This window comes from Pelophylax lessonae, assembly GCF_965119305.1.
Source record: "Pelophylax lessonae genome assembly, chromosome: 2".
Classification (NCBI taxonomy): Eukaryota; Metazoa; Chordata; class Amphibia; order Anura; family Ranidae; genus Pelophylax; species Pelophylax lessonae.
In genome coordinates this window covers 544559418-544579402 of record NC_138769.1, presented here as the reverse complement: position 1 = coordinate 544579402, position 19985 = coordinate 544559418, and the positions used below count along the sequence as shown (strand labels likewise).

The following is a 19985-nucleotide window of genomic DNA, read 5'->3' as shown; positions in this document are numbered from 1 at the left end:
GGCACACAAAAACGAGTAAATCCATGACTTTTGGAGGCTATTTAATATCTGATGGAAAGTGACCTGTTTCTGTTAACATACTTGACAAATTCCACTCCATGGTATATCCATGCAACAGTTTTTTCTTTTATATTATTAAAGCAGAAGTTTAGTTTAAAACTTTTTTTTTTTTTTTTTTCCTCTGCAGCTCTAGTTACATTATTTGCCTGTAATAAAGTAAGTTATTTCACTGAATACGCCATCTGTAACAGGATCTGTGAATGGAGGAGAGTCTGATCAGTCACCGGATTCTCTCTCCCATTTACAGATCATGTTACAGACGGTAATCGGTGAGAACCAATCTCAGTGGAGGAGGAGGGGGCATGTCCCCATCCTATGATTTTTGGTGCAGCTGGACCTGAGGGTGTTACCTCCACAGTGCTGTAAGTTCAGCAGCAGTTAGAGGACAGGGCAGACCTGCAGTAAAAATTTCTACAGAATCCAACAGCCTGCACATCATGAGACGTACTTCATTACAGGTACAAGTAATGTAACTAAAGCTATAGAGAAAAAAATAGTTTTTTGGCCAAGCTTCAGATTTAAATAATTGTGTCATTTGAAATATGGTTTAATTTTCTTTTAAGTCCACAGTATTGATATTAAAACACAGCAGATTGGTTTGAAACAGTAACTTTTACATTGTCCATTTATTGTGTCTGTCGTATTCTCCACCAAAGCCAAATGCTTCAGTCATTAGCATAACTCTTTTGTTTAACTGCAGAAACTACCCGACATTACAGAACATTGCACGAAAACGTCAGCTCCAGAAAGAAAAAGAAGAGCGAGGAGAGGTGCTGAAGACAGCTGAGTTTGGGTTAGTATTAAATTAGATAGCAGCTGCAGTGATTGCTACAATTCTCTAATCTTATGGGAGTGAGGGCTTGAAGCAGTGTGATTAAAAAAAAAAGATACCATATCTTTTGCTGATACTGCCTGGAAATGTTTTATCCCGCCATATCCTGTATTGCTATTTCATTTAAATGTTGCTTCAGTGTTTGATCAAGTTTTTTTTGGAGTGGCATATAGTGTAGAAAGATGTAGCTTAATTTTTTTATGATCATACACTGCCTCGTTGATCTGGAGGTCTTGTGGGCCCATTTACATTTATACATATTTTGGTTTACCCCCATGTACTGTTACATTAGTGGGAAAAGCACCTTCTATGCATTGATTGCAAAAAATGGTTGCTTCTGCGTTTCCATGTATTAAGATGTGCCAAAATAAATGGGCTGCCCTAATGCACTGTAATACCTTGCATTAGAGCAGGGTTTCCCAAACTATGGCCCTCCAATTGTTCACGAACTACAATTCCCATCATGCCTAGTCATGTATGTGAATGTCAGAGTTTTACAATGCCTCATGGGATGTGTAGTTCTGCAACAGCTGGAGGGCCGTAGTTTGGGAATCCCTGCAATAGAGACTTTATCGCCCTCCAATGGCCCCCCTTTTAATTACCTCACCTGCTCTCCCTCACTGCTTTTTGCTGCCCCCCCCCCCCCCCAAAAAAAAAAAAAAAACGGATACCCAATCTCCTCTCCATGCAAAGAACCTTCCATGTTCATTGCTGCCAAATCACAGCATCACAGCAGGCTGTGCCCATGTAAACAACTGATCAAATACTTTCTGCATCTCAATATAAAATGCACAGGAAACTTGCAGGGTTAAATAGATCCATAAAGAGGACCTGTCATCTGCACAATGCTTATATAGAGGAGGCTTTTAAGCCCCATTTTGATATCAACATATTGATGTACAACATACTAAAGTTTATTAAATAATAAAATCAAATAATTTAAAGCGGAACTCCACTTTTGTTGAGAAAAATAAACATTCCCATCTGGGTGATCTCTGTACATTATAAGGATTTTAACAAACTTTGTTGCAGATTTCTACCTTTTGTGAATCTGAAGAAATCTGTGTTTGTTCTTCTCTTCTCCTGTGCTGAGTGGGTCTAAAGGGAGTGGTTTCATAATTCTCTATCAGCTGTGGCAGCTGCAGGGCTCTAATGAGGAAAGCTGCTGGGCCTGCATCCCTTTAGACGTGATCCTATTGGAAGTATCATCAAAAAATACATTTTTGTTGCAGGGGATGCCAGAAATCTGACTTGTATCTTAGTGCAGACTTCTGGGGAAATTGGTGAGCCAATCACACAAGCAGGAAATTATCAAATGTAAAGTGCCAGCACTTAGGAAAATAATAAATAGATAATAAATAGATGGCTGCTGCTGATAAAAAGGGGGGTCACCTTTTAAATAGTGAGTAAAATTAAGTATCAGCGCTGCTCAATATGCTAAAATTAAATGAGTGATATTAATATGAACAATTAATGTCTCATCATTAATAAATATAATGCGTGCTGGTTTGTGTAAAAATTATAGTGATAAAACTGTGAGTAAATTACTTTCCCAATGATAATTCAATATTAATACAGTCAATAAATATCACATTCTATAAACTCATAATTATATACAAAATATTGTGCATCACAAAAAATATTCAATTTAAAGTGCCCAGTGCTTGAGTGATTAAATAAATCAACATATAAAAGTGCTCAGTGCCAGTCTCTGTAATCCATAAATAAATAACTCCTCAGAAAAAAGTGCTCAGTGCTTGTCTTGTCCAAAAAAGACATCCAAAGTGCCGATGCTTCTAAAGTGCAATCAGGTGCTTCCCTCTCGGTCCCCTACTCACCAAACAAATACTGTAAAAGAGCCTTATAAGATATTCCTCACTGGTTTGGGTCAGAGGTAATCACCAATAGCAGCACCATGCATCATATTGACCAAAGCACTCTCCAACTTAAATCATCCAGGATCGCTTCCCCATGCGGGATTAACAAACTTTTATTTACACGCTAAAACAATTTACACTTAGTGTTGTAGCAGAACAAACAGCGTTTTGTATTTCCTAGTGCGGGACACCAACAATGGCCGTGCGTTCCACCCACCTGAACCGGAAACTGGAAATGACGTAGTACGCAAGTTAGACGGCTTGACGCTTTTCGCTCTGCCAATCAGAGCATTCTTAAAAGCGAATGCGTCACACTCACGTACCACTATGTCATTCATTTACTCATCATCACAATCACCTCGAGAAACCAGAAGCCCTATGCCTCCATATTGGAACACCTCCTATTAACTACTTCCTTTTACTCCACCATCTTGGTGCACCTATATTACTACTTACAAAAGCGGAAGTGTTAATTTGTTACGGACTAATCAATTTATTATTAAATTATATAAATGACATTTATATAATTTATATGATTTATCGATTATTAAATTGATTGATTGGAAGGGCTAAATGACCCTGTATTTATAAATATATTTCTATTTTGATATATTAGTCCGTAACAAATTAACACTTCCGCTTTTGTAAGTAGTAATATAGGTGCACCAAGATGGTGGAGTAAAAGGAAGTAGTTAATAGGAGGTGTTCCAATATGGAGGCATAGGGCTTCCGGTTTCTCCAGGTGATTGTGATGAGTAAATTAATGACATAGTGGTACGTGAGTGTGACGCATTCGCTTTTGAGAATGCTCTGATTGGCAGAGCGAAACGCGACAAGCAGTCTAACTTGCGTACTATGTCATTTCCGGTTCAGGTGGGTGGAACGCACGGCCATTGTTGGCGTCCAGCACTAGGAAATACAAACGCTGTTTGTTCTGCTACAACACTGTAAGTGTAACCTGCTTTAGCGTGTATATAAAAGTTTAAACATACTGCACGATGAAGGCTATTCTCTCTCTTTGTTAATCCCGCATGGGGAATCGATCCTGGATGATCTAAGTTGGAGAGTGCTTTGGTCAATAATGATGCATGGTGCTGTTATTGGTGATTACCTCTGACCCAAACCAGTGAGGAATATCTTATAAGGCTCTTTTACAGTATTTGTTTGAGTAGGGGAGCACCTGATTGCACTTTAGAAGCATTGGCACTTTGGATGTCTTTTTTGGACAAGACAAGCACTGAGGAGTTATTTATTTATGATTACAGAGACTGGCACTGAGCACTTTTATATATTGATTTATTTAATCACTCAAGCACTGGACACTTTAAATTTAATATTTTTTGTGATGCACAATATTTTGTATATAATGAGTTTATAGAATGTGAGTTTTATTGACTGTATTAATATTGAATTATCATTGGGAAAGTAATTTACTAACAGTTTTGTCACTAATTTTTACACAAACCAGCACGTACTATATTTATTAATGAGGAGACATTAATTGTTCATATTAATTTCATTTTAATTTTAGCATATTGAGCAACGCTGAAACTTAATTTTACTCACTAAGCAGGAAATTATGTTTCTGAGGTGTGGTCAGTACACATTCTGTGTACAGAACAGCCCCAGGTAGACATATTACATTTGCAAAAAATTACAAAAGCTGCAGATTGAAAAGGAAGGGTAATTTTTAATAATCAATTACAGTATGATTTGTGTCGCGATTGTATTCGCTATATTGTTTTTTCTTTATTTGCTATTTTTTCCCCATGAAAGTGGAGTTACCCTTTAAAGAGAATAAGTTTTTAAAATGACCTCTGTGCATGCACATACATGAAACAAAATACATTAAAAAAGTAAAGTGTGCACCTAGAATGTACACAAGTATGTAAACTGATTGCACAACACGTTAGGTATTGCTGAACACTTGAGAGTCAGAGGAGCCGTCAATCTGGTCCATTTCCACCCACCTTATTGCCATATCACCAACCAGCCCATGTGGTTAGGATTGAGAGATGGGGATCTTTAAATACATGAGTAACAAGCCATTGAGTGTTCTGCACAAACAACATGGAAGTTGATTCCTTTCTTGCTATGTATCGTCACTATTGGCATTGAAAAATAATACCAAGGGCTAAGCTGGATCGAGCCGTTACAACTATTGCTTTTGGAGTGGGAAAACCCCAGTGTGTTTAATACTTAGAACCACACTTAATATTGCAATAGCTTTCTTCTTGGACACCTAGTGCCATTGGGGAGAGAAAAACGCACTAAGTGAACTGCTGCTCAGCTATGCTGCTTCAAAGGCTTTAATAAAAATATTTAGTCTTTCATTGCTGACCTCTTTTTAAAATTGCTAATTGCCTGGATGTTATACTAGGCCACTGGCTTCAATACTTTCTGAGCCACCTACCCAGAGTACAGAGATGAATAATTCTGATCTATTGTATGCTACACAATTGTTCGAAGTGTAGAAAATACTAGACCTATACAGCAACTATCATTTTCAAGCAATGCCATTCTCTGTTTTTCTTTTAAGCAGGTGTATAATAAAGCATATCTAAACCTAAAAGCAAAAATGTGATATTGCAATTTACAAATGCCAAAATGTAGTGGCTGCATAAATTTCCTTTTTTAGGCTTTTTTTATTTTCGCCTGGTAATGCAGGCAGTATCATTGTTACTGTTTTGGGTGGCTTCACTTTAGCAGCAATATATAAAATTTTTGCTTTTGGGTTTATGTACACTTAGGATGTTTTCACACTAGCACTTTTGGTGCGCACCCGGGTTCGATTGACGTCAGAATTTGGTTCTTTTTGATGATGTGAACACTGTCTTTGAACTTGGGTGCGCACCTACGAACTGTACCTGAGTCCACTTAAAAAGGGTGGTCTGGGGTACGGTTCATGTAAACTCTAGTACGGTTCTCTTCTGATGAGAATGCAATCGTACCAAAGCAAGCAATTCTATCCATTATGGCACCTTATCGTTTACAGCGGTTGCCAAGCAACATGAGTACGCGCCAGCTGCAGCTTGATGACACAAGTGTACCGCGGTTCGGATACAAAAATCAAATGTGAACACAGTCCATCGGGGGAGGGGGGAGCAATCAAACTTGGGTTCGGACCAGGCAATCGCATCAAGTGTGAAAACACCCTTAAAGGGTAGAGTCCCACCAGGTGCAGTAGGGATGAGTTGGGCAGCTATTTCTGTGCAATCCCACCATAGGACAAGGAAAAAATGCCTTGCTTTCTACCTGGCCAGTTCATACCACTGTGTAGTGGTGTGCGCTGAAAAAAGGTACTGCATACAGTATTTTTTTAGTTTTTTCCAGCACAGTGCAGTGTGAGACAATCCACTGCATTGCAACTGTGCTGTAGCCAATAGAACTTAATTAAATGTCACTGACATTTCAACAAATTATTTTTTGAACAGTGTAGTGCACTGCAATCAGCGCAACGGCAGTGCGATCTTCCTACCGCACAATAGTGCAGTCTAAAGCCCCGTACACGCGTACCGAATGTCGGCCGAACGATCGGCCGTCTTTTGTCCGGTGCTGTCCTGTCGGCTGAAAACTGCAAAAGACTGCACATGAATTTTGTCGGCCAGCAACAGCCGACTGCAGTAGTAAAGTCATGTGATGGTTAACTTTCCGTGTGTTTTTTCTTTTCTGAGCATGCCCAGTCTTGCTAATCGGCTGTTTGTCGGCCGAATTCTGTCCTGACTGGCGAACAATCGGCCGTTCTGGTGTTGGCCAACAAAAATTTTAATGCCTGCACACCCGATTCTGTTCGGCCGAAAAGTCGCTGTCGATTGTTGGAAGCATCATACTAACAAGCCGACAATCGGCCGATCGTTCGGCGGCCGAATATTTACAGCCGATAATCGCTACATGTGTACGGGGCTTAACACGGCGGCTGGTGTGAATGTACCTGAAAAATGAAGTGACCATGTAAGGTTGTGGTGTTTTGTCCATCAGGTCTCCTGGTTGGCTTGACTTAAAAAAAAAACCTCCGTAGATTCTCTCCTTTCTTGTGGGGGGGTGTCTAACAAAAAAAATGTTACTGTATATGTATACAAATTTATAAATATAGGAAAATAACATTGACCCAAAATTCCTTTTTTTTTTTTTTTCAGAAAAATGAAGGGAATGAGGACAGATCAAACGGGCTGCTCTAAAAATAAGCGATCTTGGAAACACAAAAAGCAAAAAAAAGGCCGACAAATGTTTAGGGGAAATGAGAGACAAAAGGCTGAGTGGGTGGAAACTAAAAATGAAGATGCCTCTTCTGAGAAGAAAGTAAATAGTCATAGTAGTGAGAACACTGTGAACCCTCTTGATTTGCTGGTGGGCAGTGGCCCAGGTAAGGTACCCGGTCTTGTGTTTTTATAAAAATAGAAAAGTATTAGTGGTAGAACATGTACAACTGTTGTACTGTCAGCCCTGGTTTACACCAATGCAATTTGTCAGTTCAAAATCACATGACAAATCCTCATCCCATTTACAGCAATGGAACCGTTCAATTCGTTGCAACTCAAATTACAGCGACTTTGAAAAAGGTTCCTGCACTACATTCCTTTTTTTAAATCAAAATCGCACTGATCGGCGACTTTAAAATCATGCTGAAGTAGCACAAATTCAAAGCCGCACTGGTGTGAACTAAATGATGAACTCATTGAGTGTTATTGTATTGGTTTTAAAACAGGAGGCTATGCTTGTCATCTGCTTTTCTTTTCGATTATAATCGAATGTTGGATGTTCACCTAAATTATGAAAAAAGGTATATTTAGTGATTTCTTTGTAGCAAGTGTGTAGCTCTTTACCTAATGACATGCAAGCCTCTTGCTACATTTGCGAGTGCGACTCAGATAGTTGTTCAGAAGGCACTCCCAGAAGACTATGTTCTCAGGGTCGAAGATGTCCCTTAGTACTGTCTTAATATACAAGCTAATTTGATACTGCTTTACAAGTTTTGTCTACTGCTGGAGCAATGCAATGGAATAATATGCCCTTTGTAATTACAAAATCACTTTTTAAAACACACATCTAAAATGAAAGCGGTATAAAATTCAGAAGAAAACATCTTATATTGCAGCTTACTAGTTCTTAGTTGTGATGGATGCGTTCTCTTTTAGGACTTTTTTTTTTTTTTCTTTTATTTTCATCATACATACATACATACATACATACATCCAGTTCAACAAAAAAAAGGGAAAAATTATCCTTCCAGTAAATATTTATTTTTTTTTCTTTTCCAACTGACAAGGCCGTACTGCAAATGTAGCAGTTAGATGGTTGAGACAAACCATTTACTACTGACAGGAGTTCTTACAGTGATCAGCTTTTATTTACTTATGTAAACCTTTTATTTACTTTTTTTTTTATTAAAATAATGAAGAGAAAAGATAAACCGCAAGCATACAGTTGGATTGTGTGCTTGCATGTTAGTGCCCACGCCCAATAGTTTGCTCATTTGTGCGATTGTGAATCAAGAACCCACCTAATTGTGTATGGTGTTGTCCTAGTTTGCCATGTCTGTTCTGCTTTTTTTTAAATAAAATGAAAAATGACTGACCTGCCGTACAATGATACAGACCAACACCAAGCAAAAGGCAAATAAAAAAATAAAAAATGATGTGCTGTCATTCTAAAAAAGTATAGCAGATGTCGTTGGAGTCTGTATTGCCAGCACCAGTGTATTGATTCTCATACTCTTACTTGTACTTCAGCTTGGCTTATGCAGTATGATATCCCTCCATTTATGTTCTGATAATTTTTATATACTAAGGTTTACAGTCTTCTCTCTAGTAATTTTATTGGAATATACTTCTCCATAATGCAGCTTCCTTGTTCCTTCCCTTTGCTGAGTGGGGACTACCTGTCTCACGTTGGCTTTATAAAACTTTTTGTCCTTGTGTAACCCACACTTTGTGTACAACATTAAGTGCTCAGCAAAGATGGCTGCAGGGAGAAGTGCATTTTGGGTAGGTATGCAGGGACAGACTTTATTTTAAAGCTTTCAGATGTTCTAGTTTTCACCATTATTTCCTGTGCTAGCAAAACCTTTTAATAATTTTATCAGTGTGTTAAGTTATATCATGTTTTTAGAATTTTTTTTTTTTTTTTTATCCCTAGAATCTGACAGTGGTGAAGAACAAGCAAATAATTGTTTAACTGTCATTCCAAGGCAGATGACATCCGGACTGAGTAATCTCATTTCTAGTTATGGAAGTGCATCGGACAGTGACAGTGAACCTGACGGTATGCGCATTACTCCTGTACCACTTGATCAAGCAAATGAAAGTGGAAAAAATAGGTCTATTTGTGTAGAGATGTTTCATTCAACAAAGGCTATTTCACCTGTCTGTTTTTTTTTTTTTTTTTTACTTTTGGCATGTATCCTTGATAAAATGTGTGCACAAAACAATGTGGTCAAGTAACATGCGGTTAGTGGCAGTTCACCAGGTGCTCAGTGATTTCAGCCTCTGAATAGCTTTATATCTGTTTAACCACCTCCCACCCGGGCCATTGTACATATACGGCCGGGTGGGAGTCTCGTCCTTCTGATCGGACATTCCGGAACGTCCTTCAGAAGGAGAGAGATCGCGCCGCTGCGCCTGTGTCCCTAGGACACAGAGCAACAAGACTCGGCAGGAGGGCCCTGTGATTGGCCCTCCTGATCACATGACGGCTGTGTCCAATCAATGTCAATACAGCCGTTGTAACGGCTTCGATCTCTTCTCCTCCTGACAGATCCTGTCAGTGAGGAGAAGAGGAGAGGATCCATTCTGCAGCCGGGGTGATCAGTGAGTATTTCTAATTACTCACTGATCACAGGGGGGGTCTGTGCTGGTAATCAGATGATTGATTGCCAGTGCAGCCCTGGGTGGAGGGGGTGCCACTAGAGCCACCAGGGATGGCAAACAGGGCTCAGAGAGCCTGCCAGTGTTGCCCCACCTATTAGTGCTGCCCACCAATGCCATCTATCAGTGCCGCCCACCAGTGCTCATTATTGCCCACCAGTGCTGCCTATCAGTGCCGCCGATCAGTCCCCATCAGTGCTGCCTATCAGTGCCCATCAGTGCTGCCTATCAGTGCCCATCAGCGCTGCCTATCAGTGCCCACCAATGCTGCATATCAGTGCTATCTATCAGTGCCACATATCAGTGCTGCATATCAGTGCCACCCCATCAGTGTCTCCTCATCAGTGCCTGTCAGTGCGGCGTCATCAGTGCTCATCAGTGCAGGAAAAAACGTATCTATTTACAAAATTGTATAACCTAAACAAAAAAACTTTTTTTTTTTCCAAACTTTTCGGTCTTTTTTTATTTGTGCACCAAAAAAGAAAAAACCTGGCGGTGATCAAATACCACCAAAAGAAAGCTCTATTTGTGGGGAAAAAATTTGGTTTAGGTACAGTGTTGCATGACCGCGCAATTGTCATTCAAAATGCAACAGCGCTAAAAGCTGAAAATTGGTCTGGGAAGGAAGGGGGTTTAAGTGCCCAGTATTGAGGTGGTTAAACAACCTAGGAATTTATTATTATATTATACAGATTTTGTATAGCACCAACAGTTTGCGCATCTCTTTACAATGTGAGGGCAGACAGTACTGTTACAATACAATTAAATACAGGAGAAATAAGAGAGCTCTGCTCATTGGAGCTTACAATCTAAGAGGGAAGGTCAAGTAACTGATACAAAAAGCTATTCAAAGGTTATTCCATTTTTATTCAGTCATAATGGATAATCCGTGCACCTGATGTTGGGCTAACTTTTTGTCTACACACTGCACAGTTTTAAAAATGTGATAACAAATAAATGGGATAATCTCCAAAATAAAATGATGACCCCTTTTTGGTGTGTGCTGGTTTTTTTTTTTTTTCCCCACACAGACAATAGCAAGTTGTAAATGTAAACTTAATGAGTAATGCATTTCTCTGTTATACAACAAACTGAGTATATTATATGTGTAATGAGCACAGTTGATCTTTTACCCTGTCTGTCATGCATTGGCTCCCTCTGCTGGAAATTTTATATCTACTCATGACTAGATGGTTTATATTGCCATTTCTTTATTGATCTTGCAAAGTGACTTGCACTAAACAATTGTAAATTGTTTTTCTGCTCTGTCTAAACCAATAATAGTTAATTAGGCTGATATTGGGCACTGCGTCGAATTTCTCTTTACAGTAGAAAGAGGTTTTCTAGCTTACCTTTTGATTTGTAAATGCACTTAGACAAAAAAAACGTTTTACATAGGTGGCAGATTTTTAGGCTTCACAAAGTCAGTGAATGGGTACCTCAAGTGGATCAGCATCTTTAATGCGTCTTCATTAATGCAGGGTAGTTGTTGTTCCACAAGCAAGCAATCTGTGGTAATGATCTGCACATCATAACAATGTCTCATGCAGGGCGGGCAGATATCAGTAACAAATAGGTTCCAGCTGTCCAAGTTTTGTATTTGCTTACAAAGTCCCACTTGGTCATTTTTTTGTGCTTGCAAATGACATGGCATTAGCTTTTGTTCCTCTTTTGAAGTCTAATCCTAAATTTTTTACATTTGCTCTCTAACTAACTATTTTTATCATATTGTACGGTTTTGCTGAACTCTGCCCTTTTTGTTCTTTTTCAGAACTCCCCCTTAAGACTGTGGCTAAAGCTTTAGAAGACAACAAAAAAATCCTTGCAAAGGACCCACAAAAAGTGTATCCTAAAGCAGCAAGCATAAAAACTGAACAGGCCATTAAGCCATCACACATGGGTTCTCAAAACAGGCCACCAAATAATAAAGGTCAAGCCAATTACAGACAAAACATAACCAAGAAATCAAATGGAGCCAGAAATCGACCCACTCTTCTGGAAATGGTAACTACAATTGTTCTGCATGAGTTACATATCTGATTGTGTATTATTACAACTTGTCCTGGACATCCTGGAGAAATACTCAAACATTCCTTTTAAATTGTACTGCTTTCAGTCCTTTATATGTCCAAGCACTGTTGAAGCAGGCTTTGCCATCTGTAGGCACTTCTGTTCTAAAAATGACTTATTGTATATTTTTGTTCTGGAGAAGTTTTAAAGACTTTTTTTTTTTTTAAGAAACCTGTACCAAGGGTAATATAAAGGCTTCCATTGCTGACTTCTTTCTGAAAATGCAACTTCTCTGGCAGCAGTACTTTCTGCATGTTTTTCTTCATCTGTAATTCATAAAGTCAGAACACCTGATCTGCATAGACATTTCTGGTCAGTGACTGAAGAGCAATTGAAGATCTAGGATCAGCATGACAGGCAACTAGCATTTTCAGAATTGGAGATTGGCAATGGCAGCCTACATATAGCTTTAAACAAATTTCCTTTAGCCAGTATTCACAAGGGAATATTGTTCTTTACATCTGTGCAAAGAGCCTTCTTCACCTGTGCAGGATGCGTAGGTTTTCCATGCAGTCAGCCTGTTAAATCAATGTCCCATAAACCTTGCACACAAAAATGCATTCACAGTGAGAAATACAGTATATACACTATATTACCAAAAGTATTGGGATGCCTGCATTTACACACCCACAACGCATTTATGAGGTCAGGCACTGATATTGGAGAGAGGGCCTGGCTCGCAGTCTGTGCTCTAATTCATCCCAAAGGTGTTCTATCAGGTTGAGGTCAGGACTTTGTGCAGGCCAGTCAAATTCCTCCACCCCAAACGCATTCACCCATGTCTTTATGGACCTTGTATTGTGCACTAGTCCGATTCATTTAGTGGAGGGGGAATTATGGTGTGGGGTTGTTTTTCAGGAGTTGGGCTTGGCCCCTTAGTTCCAGTGAAGGGAACTCTTAAAGCGTCAGCATACCAGGACACTTTGTTCAATTTCATGCTCCCAACTTTGCGGGAACAGTTTGTGGATGGCCCCTTCCTGCTCCAACATGACTGCGCACCAATGCACAAAGCAAGGTCCAGAAATACATGGATGAGCGGAGGTGGGGTGGAGGAACTTGACTGACCTGCACAGAGTCCTGACCTCAACCCAATAGAACACCTTTGAAATGAATTAGTGCAGAGACTGCGAGCCGGGCCTTCTTGTCCAACATCAGTGCCTAACCTCACAAATGTGTTTCTGGAATAATGGTCAAACATTCCCATCGACCAGTGATGGTGAACCTTGGCACCCCAGATGTTTTGGAACTATATTTCCCATGATTCTCATGCACTCTGCAGTGTAGTTGAGCATCATGGGAAATGTAGTTTCAAAACATCTGGGGTGCCAAGGTTCACCATCACTGCCATAGATCCACTCCTAAACCTTGTGGTTCCCAGAAGAGTTGAAGCTGTTAAGGGTGGGCCAACTCCATATTGAACCCTACGGATTGAGACTGAGATGCCAATAAAGTTTGTGTGTGTGTAAAGGCAGGCGTCCCAATACTTTGGGAAATATAGTGCATGTATTCTTCCATTGGTGGCAGTGCATGGTGAGAGGCTGGGGTGCAGCATTTGAGATAACCAGAGTTGGAAAAAACTGAAAATACATTGCAAAAATTCAGAGGAAGAGCGAACAGTAGGGTAAAGGAGGAGGAAATGACCTTAGTAGGTAGGGACACAAGAGCAAGGCAGCTGTGTAAATTGTAGCAATGTATAGAGCGAGACCAATCCAACAGCATTAGGATGGTGACAGGCAAGATAAATGTGCAACAGAGTCACACATGCCTTGAAAGCTAGGACAGCAGCAGTGCTAAAGAAATGCATCACTACTGTGAAACAATAATAGAGGTTCTTTTACATAAAAGATGTGGGCATTGGCAGAAGGATTTCACTGCAACTGTTGTTTGCCTTAAAGGATAAGTCCACCCTAAAACTAAAATCCCTGCATATATAGATCTCCACGATGTAACCTATCTAGCCTTGTAAAGAAGAAATCGGTATACTTCCCTTTTTAAATCCGACCCGATCCCACGCTGAACTGTCAGCTGCAGCTTCGCTGTGTAGGCGGGTGCAGAGGACACAGCCAACAATGGAAACCCATAGTAACTCTTTGGGTGACATCACTTCCCATTCATTTCACAGCCGTTGTCGACCGTGTCCTCTGCAGTGCTTCCGCCACTGGAGACCTGATCGGATCGGCTTCAAAAAAGGTATGTATACTGATGTTTTCTTTACAGGGCTAGATAGGTTAGTGTTAGATGGTGGAGCTCTATAGATGCAGGGATTTTAGATTTAGAGTGGACTTATCCTTTAAAGTGGGTAAACATACAGTGCAAGAGCATACTGTATATGCTATATAGTACATGGTATTCAAAAGTAGAAATACCTCAAGGATATATTGGCAGCAATTCAGAAGTATGAAATGGATAAAATCAAATAGAGCAGCCATAAACACTGGTTACCGTACCATACCCATGACTGCATGCATATTTGAACTATTGGCATTCTGTTTGTTTGTAGCAGGTGTCCATGCACTACTGTATGAACGATGCACATGCTAAATTAAAAAGTTGCTGTGCTTTTTATGCCTTCTAATATACTGCCAAGGGTAGCCATTGCACTCTGTGTGTGAGATAAATACCCAGGTGCTCACCCACAAGGAGATCCAAACAAATTTATGGAGTTTTAGAAGCACTGACAGGGCGTTACAAGTTGCAGAGGTGATAGATCAATGTAGCAGCATTTCAACAAGGCTCAGTCCATCTTTCTCAAAATGTGTGGACTGCGCTCCTACAAAACATGACCATAAAATGCTGTTGCTTTGATCTATCTCCTCTTCAAGACTTGAGTGCTTCTATACCTTTTTTTCGGATTTGTCTTCTAATGTTGTAGACCTACAATAAATGACATTGTAATAATTGGCATCTGCATTTTTTCCTGCTCAATATTTTGTGTGACTTTATTGTGCTTGAGATAATAAAAAATAGTGTGCATATCTGAGTGTGCCTTGGGATTTGTCCAGATATAGCTCACAGATTTTTTTTCTTTTTGAGTTGTATAAAGGACAGTTATGGCTGTTTTTTTTTGTGTTTTTTTTTTTTTTTTTCCTCATGGAAACTACTTATATATCAACATTTGTTTATCATCTGGATAGTTAGTTGGTTAAAAATGCTAGAAATTAGTTGCCAGATCTGTTTATATTCAAATTTTAATGTAAACATGGAAAGATATTGGCTAACATTTTGTATAATATTAATAACTTCAACCCAATATTAGGAATTTTTATTTTCCCTGGCTTATTAATTTCTGCTGATACAGCACAGATGACAAGACTACTAGTTGGCAATAGAGATTGAGCACCTTTTTAAAGGAAGGCATCACTGGAGGGTCTGGATTGTTTTTTTTTTTTTTTAATGAATGATGACATTTCTCCATGCATAGACGTGTTGGATTTGTACTGTATAAGTAAGCAGCTGTGGGATGTTGACCTATTCATAGGAATCTAAATGTAAATTTGAAATGGAAGCTGATGCTGCTGTGTTTTTTATTGATTGATTGTTATTGAACATACCTTGCCAATGTCAAAACTGATTGTTTTTTCCATGTTTTTTTTTTTATTTTTGGCTATTTAGGGCACATGTTTATATGTTCCATGGCCCTGAATGCTGTACTGAGTGGTACTCTCATTTAGACCCCCTATGCATTTAGGGATGAAGGTCTGGAATGTAGAAGACTTTATATTCACACAAGACTTGCACAGCATTTACCTAGGATTCACACATTTGAATTCAGTTTGAAAAAATTGTGAAATGTGTATGAATCGTGTGAAAACATTTTATTACCAGAGCTCTGTTTTTTTTTTGTAATGTTAAAAGTTGCCACTTCCTGCTTCGCAGCTAGAGGATTCACCCACCTCCGAGTGTTGGGTTTCTTCTGTGTTTGTACTGACTGTCACAGCTCTCCCCACATTGTCCTTAAAGGATAATTTCACTTTAAAAAATAAATAAATAATAATAAATGCACATTTTTTTGCAGGTAAAAAAACGTGCATTTACTAGAATTTATTTTTTTGGATCCTGGAAAGCATTGCACCAGTAATCAGCAGATCGCTGATGCCATGTCCGTGTAAGCTGTCTGCCCTGAACATCACATGGCCAGGCAGTTTTATACTGATGGGAAGACTCCATAAACTTCCACAGTGCTCAACAGCGCCTTGGTAGATCATTGAGAATTAGAAGCTGGCACTCGCAAAGGATGTCAGTCAGAGGAGTAGTTCACTCATAAAAAGAGCTCTGTAAATGAATGAGGGCGCCATGCAGTTTTCAAATAGTGACAGCTAGTACAGAGAATTTCTCCTCATACTGCTGTCGCAGGGAGGGGGAGCAGCTGCAGCAGTGGGAACATGTTACTTGTTCCCAATAGTGAACTTATCCTTTAACTGCTTTTCTTGCAAATCTCACCCCCACATTTTGGTACCTCTTGCATTATCTCCCCTTCCTCTCCTAGTTGTAGTGTGATCACATCTGCACCTGTTCAAACTCCATTCTGTATAGGAAGTACTGTCTGCTGTGTTCATCATATACTCTACAATCACCTATGCTTTAATTGCTACCTTTTTTTATGTGCGGTCATTTCTCTCGAATTGTTTTTTGTGCACTATGCTGCCTCACATTGCTGGCCCCCTACGAAGAACCATTGTGGATATTTTTCTGTTGATTCGAAAACATGCAGTAGTCCTGTTTGTGCTAAGATAAGCCAAACCCTCTGCTGTGTGTGTACTTGGTGATAACGACCAAAAGCCATTGAGCCTAAATGACTATTTGAAGCTTTACTATTATTTGATGTATAACCCTTTTTAAAAAAAAAATGGTCCAGTGTTTTTCCCTCTTCCTTTAAAATCAGGGCAACTTGTTGTTTTATTGTTCCATTATTTGATTGCACTTTAATGAATAAATATTTTTATTTTTGTAGCTGCTGGCACGGGACGTACGTCATGAAAGAAATGTGATTTTACAGTGCGTGAGGTACATTTGCCAAAACAACTTTTTTGACTGCTCACGGGATGGCAACAATCATGATGTGATAAATGAACATTCTCCAGGAAATGCCGAAGAGTTAAGCATTACAGAGACTAAATCTGACCTTCGAAATGGACAAGATGACAATGTGGCTAGGGAGAAGCATTGTCCAGACCCATTCGTGAGGCATTTAGAACCTTTGGATGATGAAATATGGGAGACAAATATTAACTGTATTGAGACGTTTGCTGTTTAATATATATTTATAGAATGCAGTTTTTTTTTTTTATTTTTTTTTTTTACTGACTTTACATATTTTTTTACTTGTATTATCCACCCAACGCAATTTAAGGAAGGCCTCACTCATTACTGTATTGTTTCTTTTTAGAATGTGATGGGGTAGGGGGTGCACATACAAGGTTTGTTGTTTTTTTTTTTTTTTTTTTTTTTTTTTTTTTTAAGCTTTGCTTTGATAATTGAAGTTTCCCTGGTAATCTCTTCACCTCAATGCTTTCACAGTTCCTATATGTTTTAGCATTGTTAATAGAAGTAACTGGAGCCAAAAAGAGAATTTTGACAGACAAAAGCAGAAAAGGCAGGTGGAGGAAGTGAGCTTAAGAGAAACTTTGATCCTGGATAGAGGCATCGAATATAGGTGTTGTTTTTTTTTTCATAATAGCCTATTTTAACCTCATTAAAAAATGTTTAAATTTGGGTGGAGGCTTTTAAACTAGTGCTGGGATGAGATACAAAATGTGTGTTGTTGTATCCTCAGAATATATCGTGCAATTTGTGGCAGAGCAGATATCTGTCTACCAGGCTTACCCCATAGATATATAAGAGGACTACCTTAAACAAATAAAACCAGCATTGTCGTTTAGAAGCTTAATGAATATAAAAAGTCACACAGTGGTGGAACTATAAAACCTAATTATATAGTTTTGTCTGTGTACTTTATAGTGTAATTCTCCAGAGTGGAGTACAAACGATTACAAAATGTAACCAGCATCTTTTGCATGCTGTCCTTTTCACTGCCAATAGGCAGAGAGCATATTATTGTCCGATATTTTCATTATTAAAAAAAAATCACACGTTGCATTGTCTGTCTTTGTAATTATTTTAAAGAAGAGTTCCAGTTATGGCATTTTTATACATTGTTACATCAGTCCAACTTGTAACTTCAGTATGCAATGTACCATACCTGTGGGAAGGACCCCCTTGGAAGCCTTAAATCACTGTAGTAGACCCAGCTAATGCAGTGATCTCCACTAGCTTCTGGGTTCTGTGCTGAGCAGCTGTCTTGCTTTTTCTGTGTCAGTGACTCAGTGTTTGATTCAGATCCTCCTCAGCTTGGCAGCTAGGCAATTAGTGTTTTTTTTCATAGGAAGGTCAGCTATGGCAGCCTAAATATTTAGTGCAAGGGCCTACCTGATTTGATACAGATTTGATGAGTAGTTTCAGATTTGGCCCTATATAAAATGTGCAGTGATTGTATAACTAGATTGCTTAGTGCATGGGCGGCTTAAAGTGATTGTAAAGTCTCGTTTTTTTTTTTTTCTTTTTTTGGATTAAAAATAAACATGTTATACTTACCTACTCTGTGCAGTTGATTTTGCACAGAGTGGCCCAGATCCTCCTCTTCTCGTGTCCCTCTTCTGCTTTCCTGGCCCCTCCCTCCTGATGAGTGCCCCCACAGCAAGCAGCTTGCTATGGGGGCACCCGAGCCGAGTCGCAGCCCCCTGTGTCCATTCAGACACAGAGTTCTGGCCCTGTCCCCATTCTCTTCCTACTGGCAGACTGACTTTGACAGCAGCGGGAGCCAATGGCAGGAGTGCGAGTCCCAGGACAGGGAATGCATTAAGATAAAACCTTCTGACTTTACAACCACTTTAACACAAAGAACTAGGAAAACCTGCTTAGCTGGGATAGCTTGTGAAGGAGAAGTTGTGATGTACAAATATCAATTTTTATTTAAGTATTATAATATTCAATTTTTTTTTTTAAGTATAGGGCAGGTAGAAGCTTAGGGGCACAATATTTTTATTTTTTTTTAAATTCAAGTTAGTTTTGCTTATAGGAAAATTCAAAAGGACTGATCAACTAATTAGGTAATCGATTCTTTGAACCGTGCTTGATAATATCAAGATGAATAATACACAGTTACATAAAAACAAACAAAGTGAAATCCGTGCATATGTGCCAATAGCTTGAGATTGCCCCTTACATGGGCTAATAAATTATGCTGTAACTGCAATATCCAAATTAATATGTGAAATAAAGTGCATATGTGCAAATAATTAATACCTTTTATAATAGCGAAACATAAACATTTTTAATATATAAAGTGCTGTGAGTGAAAAAAAACTGAAAAGATCTTTCTCATGAAAACAGTCCTTGATCACCAACGTGATTGATGCATGCAATTGGGATCTTAAAACATTCTTCCAAACTTCTTCAAGAAGTGTGCTGTGATAACCTCATGTCCACCACCAGTGGCCAAGATTGCCTACTTACTGGAGGTAGATATTAATATCGCCTGATTTTGAGTGAGGGGATTCTCAGACAATGGTCAGATAAATCTCCATCAGGGCACCCACAATGTTATAGGGAGCAAGACAGAGGCTTCCATGGTGAAGTATGTAGGATTTATTTAAAAAGTAACAAATAAGACTTACAATATTTGCAAGAAGATTGGAGCTCTAATCGGGGATGCCGATTGTGTTCCACCTGTGTTCCAACTGGCGGAAATGACTTATTCCGTTACCCCGTAACCCTACGCGTTTCATGAGGTGTCTGACGTCATCAGGGGTTATGTGATCGTGCACGTCAGTTCCTCAACCATATATACAGACCGCCACGAGAAGATCCAATCCACATCAACCCTTCCATGAAACCAACCAATAGGAATCCAGACCCTTTGCATATCCCCTACTTATAATATATAAACTAGTACCTTAATGGGCATGATTTCAAATACATTTATGTGGTGGGGGGATAATCGTCCAAATATATATAGCCCCACCTATTTGTTAAAACAGTTAAAAAATGTCCTAATTTTCTTAAAACTGTGTGTGTGTGATCAAAGCCACTGTAGCTCCCTCCTGTGGCCATACACAAGTACCACACCAATTATATATAAAAGGGGATGGTAAAAAGTATGTGATGACATATAACCACCATCTAGCGGTGAGATAAATAATGACAAACACCAACTAGTGGTGATGTAGGGAAACCCACCCAAACTAAATGTAGAGATTTCAAATCGAGATTGAATGTAATTGAAAC

The 19985-nt window shown here is 39.1% G+C and overlaps 1 protein-coding gene across 1 annotated transcript in view; it reads left to right on the top strand.

Moving 5' to 3' along the window:
* The window catches only part of NUFIP1 (nuclear FMR1 interacting protein 1), a 46967-nt gene extending 29969 nt beyond the window's left edge, over positions 1–16998 (top strand). Inside the window, exons 6-10 of the mRNA XM_082247256.1 lie at positions 761–853; positions 6906–7132; positions 8905–9030; positions 11404–11636; positions 16654–16998. Of these exons, the coding sequence (XP_082103382.1) occupies positions 761–853; positions 6906–7132; positions 8905–9030; positions 11404–11636; positions 16654–16956 (982 nt within the window). The 3' untranslated portion in view covers positions 16957–16998. The remainder of the gene's footprint in view (positions 1–760; positions 854–6905; positions 7133–8904; positions 9031–11403; positions 11637–16653) is intronic.
* Positions 16999–19985: the final 2987 nt, after the last annotated feature.